At 42.1% G+C, this 12,740-nt stretch overlaps 1 protein-coding gene across 3 annotated transcripts in view; it reads right to left on the bottom strand.

Moving 5' to 3' along the window:
• Nucleotides 1-2,254: 2,254 nt before the first annotated feature.
• The window catches only part of adam9 (ADAM metallopeptidase domain 9), a 47,827-nt gene continuing 37,341 nt past the window's right edge, over nucleotides 2,255-12,740 (bottom strand). For 2 of the 3 annotated variants that reach the window (XM_045213322.1, XM_045213324.1), the window contains 4 exons: nucleotides 11,936-12,014; nucleotides 6,177-6,206; nucleotides 4,792-4,859; nucleotides 2,255-4,697 (listed from right to left, as the gene is read on the bottom strand). In XM_045213322.1, the coding sequence (XP_045069257.1) occupies nucleotides 4,637-4,697; nucleotides 4,792-4,859; nucleotides 6,177-6,206; nucleotides 11,936-12,014 (238 nt within the window). In that variant the 3' untranslated portion in view covers nucleotides 2,255-4,636. The remainder of the gene's footprint in view (nucleotides 4,698-4,791; nucleotides 4,860-6,176; nucleotides 6,207-11,935; nucleotides 12,015-12,740) is intronic. The other variant, XM_045213323.1, reaches the window with a different exon arrangement.

The following is a 12,740-nucleotide window of genomic DNA, read 5'->3' as shown; positions in this document are numbered from 1 at the left end:
CCAATTAATCTCAAAGGTGTTTGATGGGGTTGAGGTCAGGGCGCTGTGCAGGCCAGTCAAGTTCTTCCACACCGTTCTCGACAAACCATTTCTGTATGGACTTCGCATTGTGCACAGGGGCATTGTCATGCTGAAACAGGAAAGGCCCTTCCCCAAACTGTTGCCACAAAGTTGGAAGCACAGAATCATCTAATATGCCATTGTATGCTGAGGCGTTAAGATTTCTCTTCACTGGAACTAAGAGGCCTAGCCCGAACCATGAAAAACCGTCCCAGACCATAATTTCTCCTCCACCAAACTTTACAAGTTGGCACTATGCATTAGGGCAGGTAGCATTCTCCTGGCATTCGCCAAACCCAGATTAGTTCATCGGACTATCAGATGGTGAAGCGCGATTCATCACTCCAGAGAACGCGTTTCCACTGGCGGCAAGCTTTACACCACACCAGCTGACGCTTGGCATTGCACATGGTGATCTTTGGCTTGTGTGCGGCTGCTCGGCCATGGAAACCCATTTCATGAAGCTCCCGACGAACAGTTATTGTGCTGACGTTGCTTCCAGAGGCAGTTTGCAACTCGGTAGCGAGTGTTGCAACTGAGGACAGGCGATTTTTACGCGCTACGTGCTTCAGCACTCGGCGGTCCTGTTCAGTGAGCTTGTGTGGCCTACCACTTTGCTGCTGAGCCGTTGTTGCTCCTAGACATTTCCACTTCACAATTACAGAACTTACAGTTGACCGGGGCATCTCTAGCAGGGCAGAAATGTGACATACTGACTTGTTGGAAAGGTGGCATCCTATGACGGTGCCACGTTGAAAGTCACTGAGCTCTTCAGTAAGGCCATTCAACTGACAATGTTTGTCTATGGTGATTGCATGGCTGTGTGCTCGATTTTATACACCTGTCAGCAACGGGTGTGTCTGAAATAGCTGAATCCACATACTTTTGTATATACAGTGCATTCACTTTTTCCACATTTTGTTAAGTTACAGCCTTATTCTAAAATTAATTAAATTGTTTTTTTCCCCTCATCAATCTACACACAATACCCCATAATGACAAAGCAAAACCAGGTTTTTAGACATTTTTGCAAATGTATGTAAAAAAAACAAAAAACACCACATTTACATAAGTATTCAGACCCTTTATTCAGTACTTTATTGAACACTTTTGGCAGCGATTATAGCCTGGAGACGTATTGTCCTTCTGGAAGGTTCTCCCATCTCCACAGAGGAACTCTGGAGCTCCCTGACCAAGGCCCTTCTCCCTCGATTGCTCAGTTTGGCCGGGCGGCCAGCTCTAGGAATAGTCTTGGTGGTTCCACATTTCTTCCATTTAAGAATGATGGAGGCCACTGTGTTCTTGGGGACCTACAGTGCTGCAGAAAGGTTTTGGTACTCTTCCCCAGATCTGTGCCTCAGCACAATCATGTCTCGGACTCTACAGACAATTCCTTCGACCTCATGGCTTGGTTTTGCTCTGACATGCACTGTCAACTGTGGGACCTTATATAGACAGGTGTGTGCAATTCCAAATCATGTCCAATCAATTGAATTTACCACAGATGGACTCTAATGAAGTTGTAGAAACATCAAGGATGATCAATGGAAACAGGATGTACCGGAGCTCAATTTCGAGTCTCATAGCAAAGGGTCTGAATGCTTACGTAAATCTTTATTTTTTAATATTTTTTTTATATCAAAAACCTGTTTTCGCTTTGTCATTATTAGGTATTGTGTGTAGATTGACGAGGACATTTTTTAGAATAAGGCTGTAAAGTAACAAAATGAGAAAAAAGTGAAGGGTTCTGAATACTTTCTGAATGTAAATGAGATATTTCAGTATTTAATTTTCAATACATTTAAAAAGCTAAAAATAAAAACATTTTCACTTAGTTATTATGGGGTATTGTGTAGATGGGTGAGAAAAACATTTAATCAATTCTGAACTCAGGCTGTAACAACAGAATATGGAATATGTCAAGGGGCATGAATACTTTCTTAAGGCACAGTATATGGGAAAATCTTGTTTGATGAGAATGTAGCAGCCTGGATAGGCCTAGTCAACTAAAATAAGTAAGCAAAAACGTACAATATGCATTATCATGGAATAACCGCACACATTCTGCGGTGTGAGAAGGCACAAGGGCGAAGTCAGGACAAGACCTTCTCAGTCATTAATATCGTAGACATGCTTTTAGTACAAAGTTTTAAAAATATATATTATAATGTTATACATTTAAATGATGGCTGCATTTATGTGAGTATGTGGATTTTTATTTCATATGCATTACAAAAATCATCACCACCAATTAGTCCAATCAAGGCAGCCATGACTTTCTTTGAATCATAGTGTCAGACATTTTCACTATTGCCAGCTATCACAACATCAATCATATACAGAGAACCTGGAAGATGTAGGAAATGCAGTTCAATCAGGCCAATCAAATCAATTAATTATTTTCACATTATGCAAACATAAAATGTGAAATGTCAACCACATACGTACATGATCCTCAAACAAACATCTGTTAAAAGTCTACTTCAGCATGTAGCCTACTACAGTATGACATTTGTTCTTGAAGAAGTCAGTCTTTATGGTGGCAAAGGAAGTTGGTTGTTGTATGCACCATCAGAGGTGGGAGGATTGCCATATTGCTATAGGATGCCCCAGTAATGTTTATGTAGGCAGTGTCTTTCAAATGTCTGAGACTGGATGCTTCTAAATTCCAATCATTGGAAATTCATCATGTCCGAATATGCAGTAAACACATTTCAGAATGTTCACCAGTTTTCAATGCTTATGCCATTGACCTCAATATAGTTTCTCAAAATGCAAACATGGCATGATCACATGAAATTTTACATAGCCCTTAATGATAAATATATTTACTTATTTTGTGTAATATCTTTTCAAACAAATCAGGGATACAACAAAACCACAGTCAAATAAAATGGATACACATTAAAGCGGCAATCAGCAGTTGAAACAATAACAAAGCGATCAATAAGTATATATAATTAATTCATAAATCCAAAAATGTATGTAGCTACTGCAGATTGCCCCTTTAAGTATCTCTATCATGAAAAGCAGACATTAAATACATAGTTGAACTGACTGTACGTCTTTGCAACTACCCACTGGGTAGGCCAAATTTAAAGACCTTTATTAATTATTTAATTTATTAAAAGGCCAGGTCTAAGGGAATTCCATAGCGACAGCTTGCGAGATAAATCATGCTCCAATGACGGTACCTGCTAGCAGTTTGTGTCCTGCTTCTGAAACGGCATCCGTAATCCGTAGACGGTTCTGATTGATAGGTCGCTGTTTGCGTCGCAGAAAAGTGAACAATAAACTATTAAATCCAGTTTTTAGATGCTACCCCACACCTCCTCAAATCAAAACCAATTATGGATTTCATATTGTGTTCTCACTTTGCGTGAACACGTCTGTGTTTCACAACTTTTTGTCTAGCTAAATCAGCCACGCAATATAGGCACAATGCTGCCCCAGACAGGAAGTAGAGGACATGTGTGCGGGCAAAGCGAGAACAAAAACATTGGCGTCCATATTAGATTTTAATTTGGGGAGGAGGGTTAGCATCTAAACATGTGATTTGATAGTTTCGCAAAGGAATGCCCGTAGACCCGGTTTATTAATAAATGAAATTGTTAATAAAGGTGTCTAAATTTGTGCAACCCACTGGGTAATGGCTAAATTGGCAAATATAATTATCCTATAAAATGTATTGAATAGAAGAAATGTAACAAAGGGACAGGCTATGAATATCTGTATTGGGTCACCAAATGCTAAAACCATTTATTGGTCAAAAGGTCCAGGTATAGTCTAGCTCATCCAATATGTTGAGGATATTGTCTTAATTTCCAAAAGGTGAAAAATAAAGATAGAAATCCAGCATGTTTTTGAAGCTACATTAACGGCAACATAAGAGTAAGGTTGTAAGAGCAACATTATTGTACTGTATTGCACACACTTATAAGACAACTAATTCAAACCGGTTTTAATACTGCAATACTTTAAATATCTGCGGGTTATCAAGTGTTGAAAGGCTGCATATTATCATTAACCAAGTGAATATAAAAAAAAAGTGAATGTTGAACTCATGTGGCCTGAATCTGATAAAAGCATCTGAGGAGTCAAAACAGTCTTCAGGGAATAAAGTACACAAATCGTCATCATACAGTAGAACCAAAGGGAGGGTAAACTGCAGGCAGTATGATCCAAAGCAGGTACATTTCTGCACTCAGTCAAGCCGGCGGATGGATTACATTCCCACCGGCACCATCAGGTTTGTCTAAAATGTTAATTAAAATGTTTTACCTAACCAACACAAACTCCCCACTATGATCATCAAGGGCTTGTGTGTCATCACCTTTACATTCCTATGACAGTTGCTCAAGGAGAAGTGAAGTGTATGGAATTGGTAGCAGTGGTCCTACGTAGCCCAACATCATCTCTGCTTCTTGTAACAACAACAACAACAACAACAAAAAAGACACCTTGAAGTGGTCAGAAACTGGTCCAGTTCGTTTTACAACTCTGTATTGCAGGTGTGCCTCTTACGTCAAGTGACTGCATTGCATGTGTGGATTTTGGCTGACCGCGTTTCCATGGGCTAGACCGGGGGTGGGGGCGCAGGTCTTTGAGGCACAAGTTGTGTTGCAGCAGGTGTTGGTCTAAGAGAAGAAAGAACGGTCAATTGAGGGCTGACGCTTACATCATATAAAAAGGTAGGCCTAATGAGTAGTAAGTAGCAAGTACAATCTTTACCTTGAATAGGGAGGAGGAGGTCTGACAGCATAAGATGGCACTGAGACGGTCCTACTCGTCTGCACAACCTGCAATGAACATAACTGTCACTCTCTGTGGAAGGTAACACCAAAAAAACTTCAGCATAACAATTGTGAGCCTATGTATGGGGTGCAGGTAATGGCAGCTGTGACTGGGTGTGGGTAGGGACAGGAATCATAACTGAGGAAAGGTTGTGATGTAGGGATGAATACATGAGTAAACATACTAAATAGTAGGATCTCCCAATTAAGGTTCAATAAATACAACATTCCCTTAAAACTCCTACTTTTGGTCTATTTCTAGTTTCCTAACATATTTGACTCGTATATGAACAAAAAACTCCATTCCATCGTGATGAACAGAATGTCTGCAATTGAAGTGAATAAATGCCTATATCCTTCCACATGAATGACCCTGCTTTGAATTTGCCCTGAAAATGTGCTGCCATTTTCTTCCCCAGAGTGAAGAGGTGGCAGAGATGTAAAAATCATGCAACAGAAAATCGATAAACACAAAGTAACTTGCTGTGATCTTCCCACCAGACCTGGGTCAAATATAAAAGTCAAATACTTCCAAATGAGGTGCGCTTGGTTTCGCTTTGACTTCACACTTTTGGGACTATTCCATTGGTATAATTGTACCAGGCAAACTCAATCAAGTGCAGCTCAAGTACTTTAAAGTATGTTTTATATATTTTTAAGGATTTTGTGTATTTTATTGTACAGAGGAGAGAGAGTGGGAAAGATAGATGTAGTGTGTGTGTCACAAAGGCATTGGGCAAGATTCTAACCCATGCAGACACCTGCAAGCGTGTGTTGGCGGCAGCGGCACTAACTGCTAGATCACCCCAGACACGATACCTGAAAGTATTTTACATTTGTATGTGACCCAGGTCTGGTTACAACATTGATTAGTATGGGAGTAAATGAGTAAGGATAGGACAGAATAGGATAGCAATGCTCCCTACAGCAGAACAGCGCCAATTCAAAACTCCTCAGCTGAAAAGGCTGTGCTGAGCCACGTTGCATTACTGACTGACGTGTCTTTGCTCAAGGCTAGTTGCGTTTCTGACACTCCAGTGGGCTGAGAGAGAATCCTCCATTTGAGTTGTGTACAGTAGTGAGCCTTGTTACATCCCTTGATGCCAAAACATTTAGCATGTATAGTTACATAAGCACATTCCTCATTTTATACTTTTCTATAGAAGAAAAGCCCAGAATAATACAGAAAGCCCAGAATATTCGAGTGTTATTCAAATATTTGTGTTGTGTCTTATTCAGCAGAGCCCCAAAGATTGGTAGGAAAGAAGAATGCAAGGGAATATAGCAGCAATGCCCTCTTAAGAGCAAATGTGAGTAATTTACCTCCTCTGGTGGTAATAACTGAGCCTGGTGCTTTACATGGGGAAAGAAGAAGGAGCCTCGTTATTGCCAAACAAAGCATCCATCAATACAGGTCTGTGTCCCAAATGGCACCCCATTTAGTGCATAAAATTTGACCAGGGCCCATAGGACTCTGGTCAAAAGTAGTGCACTACGGAATAGGAATTATGGTGCTATTCGGGACGCAGCTTAGGTCTATGACTTTCATGACAGTGAATATCACCAAGACCTGGTCACACACTCACGTGGCTAAAAACACAAATAGTAGTTACAGTGCCTTGCAAAAGTATTCATCCCCCTTGGCATTTTTCCTATTTTGTTGCATTACAACCAGTAATTTAACTGGATTTCTATTTTTATTTCATGTAATGGACATACACAAAATAGTCCAAATTGGTGAAGTGAAATGAAAAAAAATAAATTTTTCCAAGAAATTCAAAAAAATAAATAGCGGAACCGTGGTGCGTGCATATGTTTTCACCCCCTTTGCTATGAAGCCCCTAAATAAGATCCGGTGCAACCAATTACCTTCAGAAGTCACATAATTAGTTAAATAAAGTCACCCTGTGTGCAATCTAAGTGTCCCATGATCTGTCACATGATCTCAGTATATATACACCTGTTCTGAAAATCCCCAGAGTCTGCAACACCACTAAGCAAGGGGCACCACCAAGCAAGCGGCACCATGAAGACCAAGGAGTTCTCCAAACAGGTCAGGGACAAAGTTGTGGAGAAGTACAGATCAGGGTTGGGTTATAAAAAAATATCAGAAACTTTGAACATCCCATGGAGCACCATTAAATCCATTATAAAAAAATTGAAAGAATATGGCACCACAACAAACCTGCCAAGAGAGGGCCGCCCACCAAAACTCACGGACCAGGCAAGGAGGGCATTAATCAGAGAGGCAATAAAGAGACCAAAGATAGCCCTGAAGGAGCTGCAAAGCACCACAGCAGAGATTGGAGTATCTGTCCATAGGGCCACTTTAAGCCGTACACTCCACAGAGCTGGGCTTTACGGAAGACTGGCCAGAAAAAAGCCATGTGCTTAAAGAAAAAAATAAGCAAACACGTTTGGTGTTCAACAAAAGCCATGTGGACACTCCCCAAAATATGGAAGAAGGTACTCTGGTCAGATGAGACTAAAATTGAGCTTTTTGGCCATCAAGGAAAACGCTATGTCTGGGGCAAACCCAACACCTCTCATCACGCCGAGAACACCATCGGCAGGGACTGGGAAACTGCTCAGAATTGAAGGAATGATGGATGGCGCTAAATACAGGGAGATTCTTGAGGGAAACCTGTTTCAGTCTTCCAGAGATTTGAGACTGGGACGGAGGTTCACCTTCCAGGAGGACAATGACCCTAAGCATACTGCTAAAGCAACACTCGAGTGGTTTAAGGGGAAACATTTAAATGTCTTGGAATGGCCTAGTCAAAGCCCTCAATCCAATTGAGAATCTGTGGTATGACTTAAAGATTGCTGTACACCAGCGGAACCCATCCAACTTGAAGGAGCTGGAGCAGTTTTGCCTTGAAGAATGGGAAAAATCCCAGTGGCTAGATGTGCCAAGCTTATAGAGGCATACCCCAAGAGACTTGCAGCTGTAATTGCTGCAAAAGGTGGCTCTACAAAGTATTGACTTTGGGGGGGGGTGAATAGTTATGCACGCTCAAGTTCTCTTTTTTTGTCTTATTTCTTGTTTGTTTCACAATAAAAAATATTTGGCATCTTCAAAGTGGTAGGCATGTTGTGTAAGTCAAATGAAACAAAACCCCAAAAATCTATTTTAATTCCAGGTTGTAAGGCAACAAAATAGGAGAAATGCCAAGGGGGGGGTGAACACTTTCGCAAGTAAACATGCCTCAACTTAACATACTGTAGCTACAATGGACAATAAAATACAAATTAATTACTTAAAAATCATACAATGTGATTTTCTGGATTTTTGTTTTAGATTCCGTCTCTCACAGTTTAAGTGTACCTATGAAACAATTACAGACCTCTACATGCTTTGTAAGCAGGAAAACCTGCAAAATCGACAGTGTATCAAATACTTGTTCTCCCCACTGTAACTGAAAGTGAGAGGTTGTAATCTGAATAAAGGGAATACTATAGTTATCACATTTCACATTGGATTTATTAACTACAAAACGGTAAGATGTGTTCTTATTTAAATTCTGGTGCCGCTCTGCACACACAAGCTTGTTAGCTAGCTAGCTTGTTAGCTAGCTCTGGTCTAGCGTTTGAAAACTCTAATAATAATAATAATAATAATAATAATAATATGCCATTTAGCAGACGCTTTTATCCAAAGCGACTTACAGTCATGCGTGCATACATTTTTTTGTGTATGGGTGGTCCCGGGGTTCGAACCCACTACCTTGGCGTGACAAGCGCCGTGCTCTACCAGCTGAGCTACAGAGGACCACATAACATGTGTTATGTAATCAAATCAAATGTTATATGTCACACGCGCCGAATACAACAGGTGTAGACCTTACCGTGAAATGCTTACTTACAAGCCCTTAACCAACAATGTAGAGGTTTATTTTAAGTAAGAAAATGAGTCGAGGTAATTTAGGTAATATGTACATGTAGGTAGGGGTAAAGGGACTATGCATAGATAATAGATTAGCCATTTGATTAACTGTTTAGCAGTCGTATGGCCTTTTGGACCTAGACTTGGCGCTCCGGTACTGCTTGCCGTGCGGTAGCAGAGAGAACAGTCTATGACTTGGGTGGCTGGAGTCTTTGACAACTTTTAGGGCCTTCCTCTGACCGCCTGGTATAGAGGTCCTGGATGGCAGGAAGCTTGGCCCCAGTGATGTACTGGGCCGTACGCACTACCTTCTGTAGTGCCTTGTGGTCGGATGCCGAGCAGTTTCCATACCAAGCAGTGATGCAACCATTGAGGATGCTCTCGATGGTGCAGCTTTAGAACTTTTTGAGGATCTGAGGACTCATGCCAAATCTTTTCAGTCTCCTGAGGGGGAATAGGCGTTGTTGTGCCCACTTCACGGCTGTCTTGGTGTGTTTGGACCATGATAGTTTGTTAGTGATGTGGACACCAAGGAACTTGAAGCTCTTGACCCACTCCACTACAGCCCCGTCGATGTGAATGGGGGCGTGCTCGGCCCTCCTTTTCCTGTAGTCCACGATCAGCTTCTTTGTCTTTCTCACGTTGAGGGAGAGGTTGTTGTCCTGGCACCACACTACCAGGTCTCTTACCACCTCCCTATTGGCTGTCTCATCGTTGTCGGTGATCAGGCCTACCACTGTTGTGTCTTCGGCAAACTTCATGATGGTGTTGGAGTCGTGCGTGGCCACGCAGTCGTGGGTGAACAGGGAGTACAGGAGGGGACTACGCATGCACCTGAGGGGCCTCGTGTTGAGGATCAGCGTGACAGATGTGTTGTTGCCTACCATTACCACCTGGGGGTGGCCTGTCAGGAAGTCCAGGATCCAGTTGCAGAGGGAGGTGTTTAGTCCCAGGGTCCTTAGCTTAGTGATGAGCTTTGAGGGCACTATGGTGTTTAACGCTGAGCTGTAGTCAACGAACAGCATTCTTACGTAGGTGTTCCTTTTGCTCAGGTAAGAAAGGGCAGTGTGGCGTGCAATAGAGATTGCGTCATCTGTGCATCTGTTGGGGCGGTATGCGAATTGTAGTGGGTCTAGGGTTTCTGGGATGATGGTGTTGATGTGAGCCATGACCAGCCTTTCAAAGCAATGTTGACCTGTTTAAAGGTCTTACTTACATCGGCTACGGAGAGCATGATCCGGAACAGCTGGTGCTCTCATGCTTGGTTCAGTGTTGCTTGCCTCGAAGCGAGCATAGAAAGCATTTAGCTCATCTGGTAGGCTCGCGTCACTGGGCAGCTCGCGGCTGGGTTTCCCTTTATAATCCGTAATAGTTTGCAAGCCCTGCCACATCCGACGAGCATCAGAGCCGGTATAGTAGGATTCAATCTTTGCCCTGTATTGACGCTTTGCCTGTTTGATGGTTCGTCGGGGGGCATAGTGGGATTTCTTATAAGCGTCCGGATTAGTGTCCCGCTCCTTGAAAGCTGCAGCTCTAGCCTTTAGCTCAGTGCGGATGTTGCCTGTAATCCATGGCTTCTGGTTGGGATATGTATGGTCACGACGTCGTCGATGCACTTACTGATGAAGCCGGTGACTTATGTGGTATACTCCTCAATGCCTCCCAATGAATCCCGGAACATATTCCAGTCTATGCTAGCAAAACAGTCCTGTAGTTTAGCATCTGCGTCATCTGACCACTTCCGTATTGAGCGAGTCACTGGTACTTCCTGCTTGAGGTTTTGCTTGTAAGCAGGAATCAGAAGGATATAATTATGATAAGATTTGCCAAATGGAGGGTGAGGGAGAGCTTTGTATGCGTCTCTGTGTGAGTTTTTTCTCCTCTGGTTGCACATGTGATATGCTGCTAGAAATTAGGTAAATGCTGCTTCTGGGTGAGCATTCTCGTTTGCTTATGGCATACAGCTTGTTGAGTATGGTCTTAGTGCCTGCATCGGTTTGTGGTGGTAAATAGACAGCTACGAAAAATATAGATGAAAACTATCTTAGTATATAGTGTGGTCTACAGCTTATCATGAGACTTCCTTAATATTAGAGATCATGCACCAGCTGTTATTGACAAATAGACACAGCTACCCCTCTTCTTACCGGAGGTTGCTCTTCTGTCTTGCCGACGCACCGAATACCCAGCCAACTGTTTAATATCCATGTCCTCGTTCAGCCAACGACTCGGTGAAACATAAGATATTACAATTTTTAATGTCACGTTGGTAGGATAGTCTCGAACGGAGCTCATCCAGTTTACTCTCCAGTGATTGCACGTTCACCAGTAGGACAGATGGTAAAGGCGGATTATCCACTCGCCAACGAATTCTCACCAAGCACCCAGATCTGCAGCCCGTGTATCGGCGTCTCCTCTTCATGCGAATGACGGGGATTTGGGCCTGGTCCGGAAGGAGCCGTAAATCTTTCACCTCCGATTCATTAATGGAACTGAGAGTCATGATCAAGGGCTAGCTCTAGTCCAATGTTAGTTAAGCCAACTCTCTGAAGTTCAAAGACATTCAAAGTTCCTTCATAGAAGCCACTCCCTCCGTAGGTATAATTCTGTGGGTCTAATTCAGACAATGCATGTCATAACAACAAGATGCCCAGCGCATCATGCCCAGCGCTCTCCTCACCAGCAACATTTCAGTCGCACCCTATGCTACACTTGTCTGTCCAATGCATGTCCATAGCTTGCCCGCTCCATACCAAGCTGCTCTATCCATTGGTGAAGTAATTTAATGTCGAGCTAAATGAAAAAGAATGTCGATTTCAGAGGTTTAAAAATAAACAGAAAGGAACTATATAAACTGTTACTTTTCTGGGGTTTAAAACGTTACAAAACTTTATTTTGCTGTTCAGAACAGTGGAACAAAAAAGAATGGTTCTGTTCAGAACAAAATTATTGGAAAATTATTTTGGTTCCAGCCTCTGCTTTTCAGACAACCTGGGGCACAGCTCGTTTCATGTTTCTCAGTCAAAGACAGACAGGTGATGAGATACAGGGAGAGAATCTACTAGCCTCAAGTCTGTCATTTATGGGTTAGAGAATTATTGTCATCTTTAAAAGCACTAAAATTGAAAGTTTCAAAGAAGGAACATGCATGCCACCATGGAACTTTAATGGGGAAAGTATGGTGACTGAGACTCACTCCGTCTTTGACAATGGTGTTGGGGTTGACTCTCGGAGGAGGGCCTCGGCTAGTGTTGGCCTGAGGTCTGCTGTCAGCCCTGTGCACAAGAGGTAAAAAACAAACAAGCATTTCCTATTATGTAGTTTCGTGTTCATTTCAGATAGAAATGCAAGTTATAGATCTGTCATTGTCAGTAGCTAGGTTTCCATCCAATGGGCAACAGATTTCCATGTGAATATTCTAGAATCCGCATAAAGAAAACATGTGCATTTTCCCACCAGTGGTATGTTTCCACCAAATAGACTTGTTGCGGATAAAAATCAGTGCGTGATGACGTAGTTCACACAAAATGTACTTTTCGCTTAAAATCTAAAGTTCAATGTGTTTCCATCGCATTTTCAACTCTACCGATAGTTTTGTTACAAAAACTGTTGCGTTAAATAGCAAATGTGCCTACTCTGGTCTTGGCACCTGCGCTCTAATCAACAGCTCGCAGATACAGTACGGGTAGGCTGTGAGGGTAGGCTAGTCTACATGATGAGATTATTATGGATAAGAGCGAGAATATTTTTATTTGTCAAACGGCAGTCAAGCATCGATCATCATGTCACCAGTATAAGACCATCGATATTTTTTGTAAAGCGGCATTAAACTCATCACCGTGCCACCATGTCGAAGGAACAAATCATCTGTCGGCATTTATAAAATTATACCGAAACTTCCTGTTTCCATCACAGCTGTCATAATTATTTTCTTTAACGATATGACATTACTCGCATAAAAATTGTGGATGGAAACGTGGATAGTGACATCAAGTCTGACA

The sequence above is a fragment of the Coregonus clupeaformis genome, unplaced genomic scaffold, assembly GCF_020615455.1.
Source record: "Coregonus clupeaformis isolate EN_2021a unplaced genomic scaffold, ASM2061545v1 scaf0098, whole genome shotgun sequence".
Lineage (NCBI taxonomy): Eukaryota > Metazoa > Chordata > Actinopteri > Salmoniformes > Salmonidae > Coregonus > Coregonus clupeaformis.
This window is presented reverse-complemented; position numbering and strand designations above follow the sequence as displayed.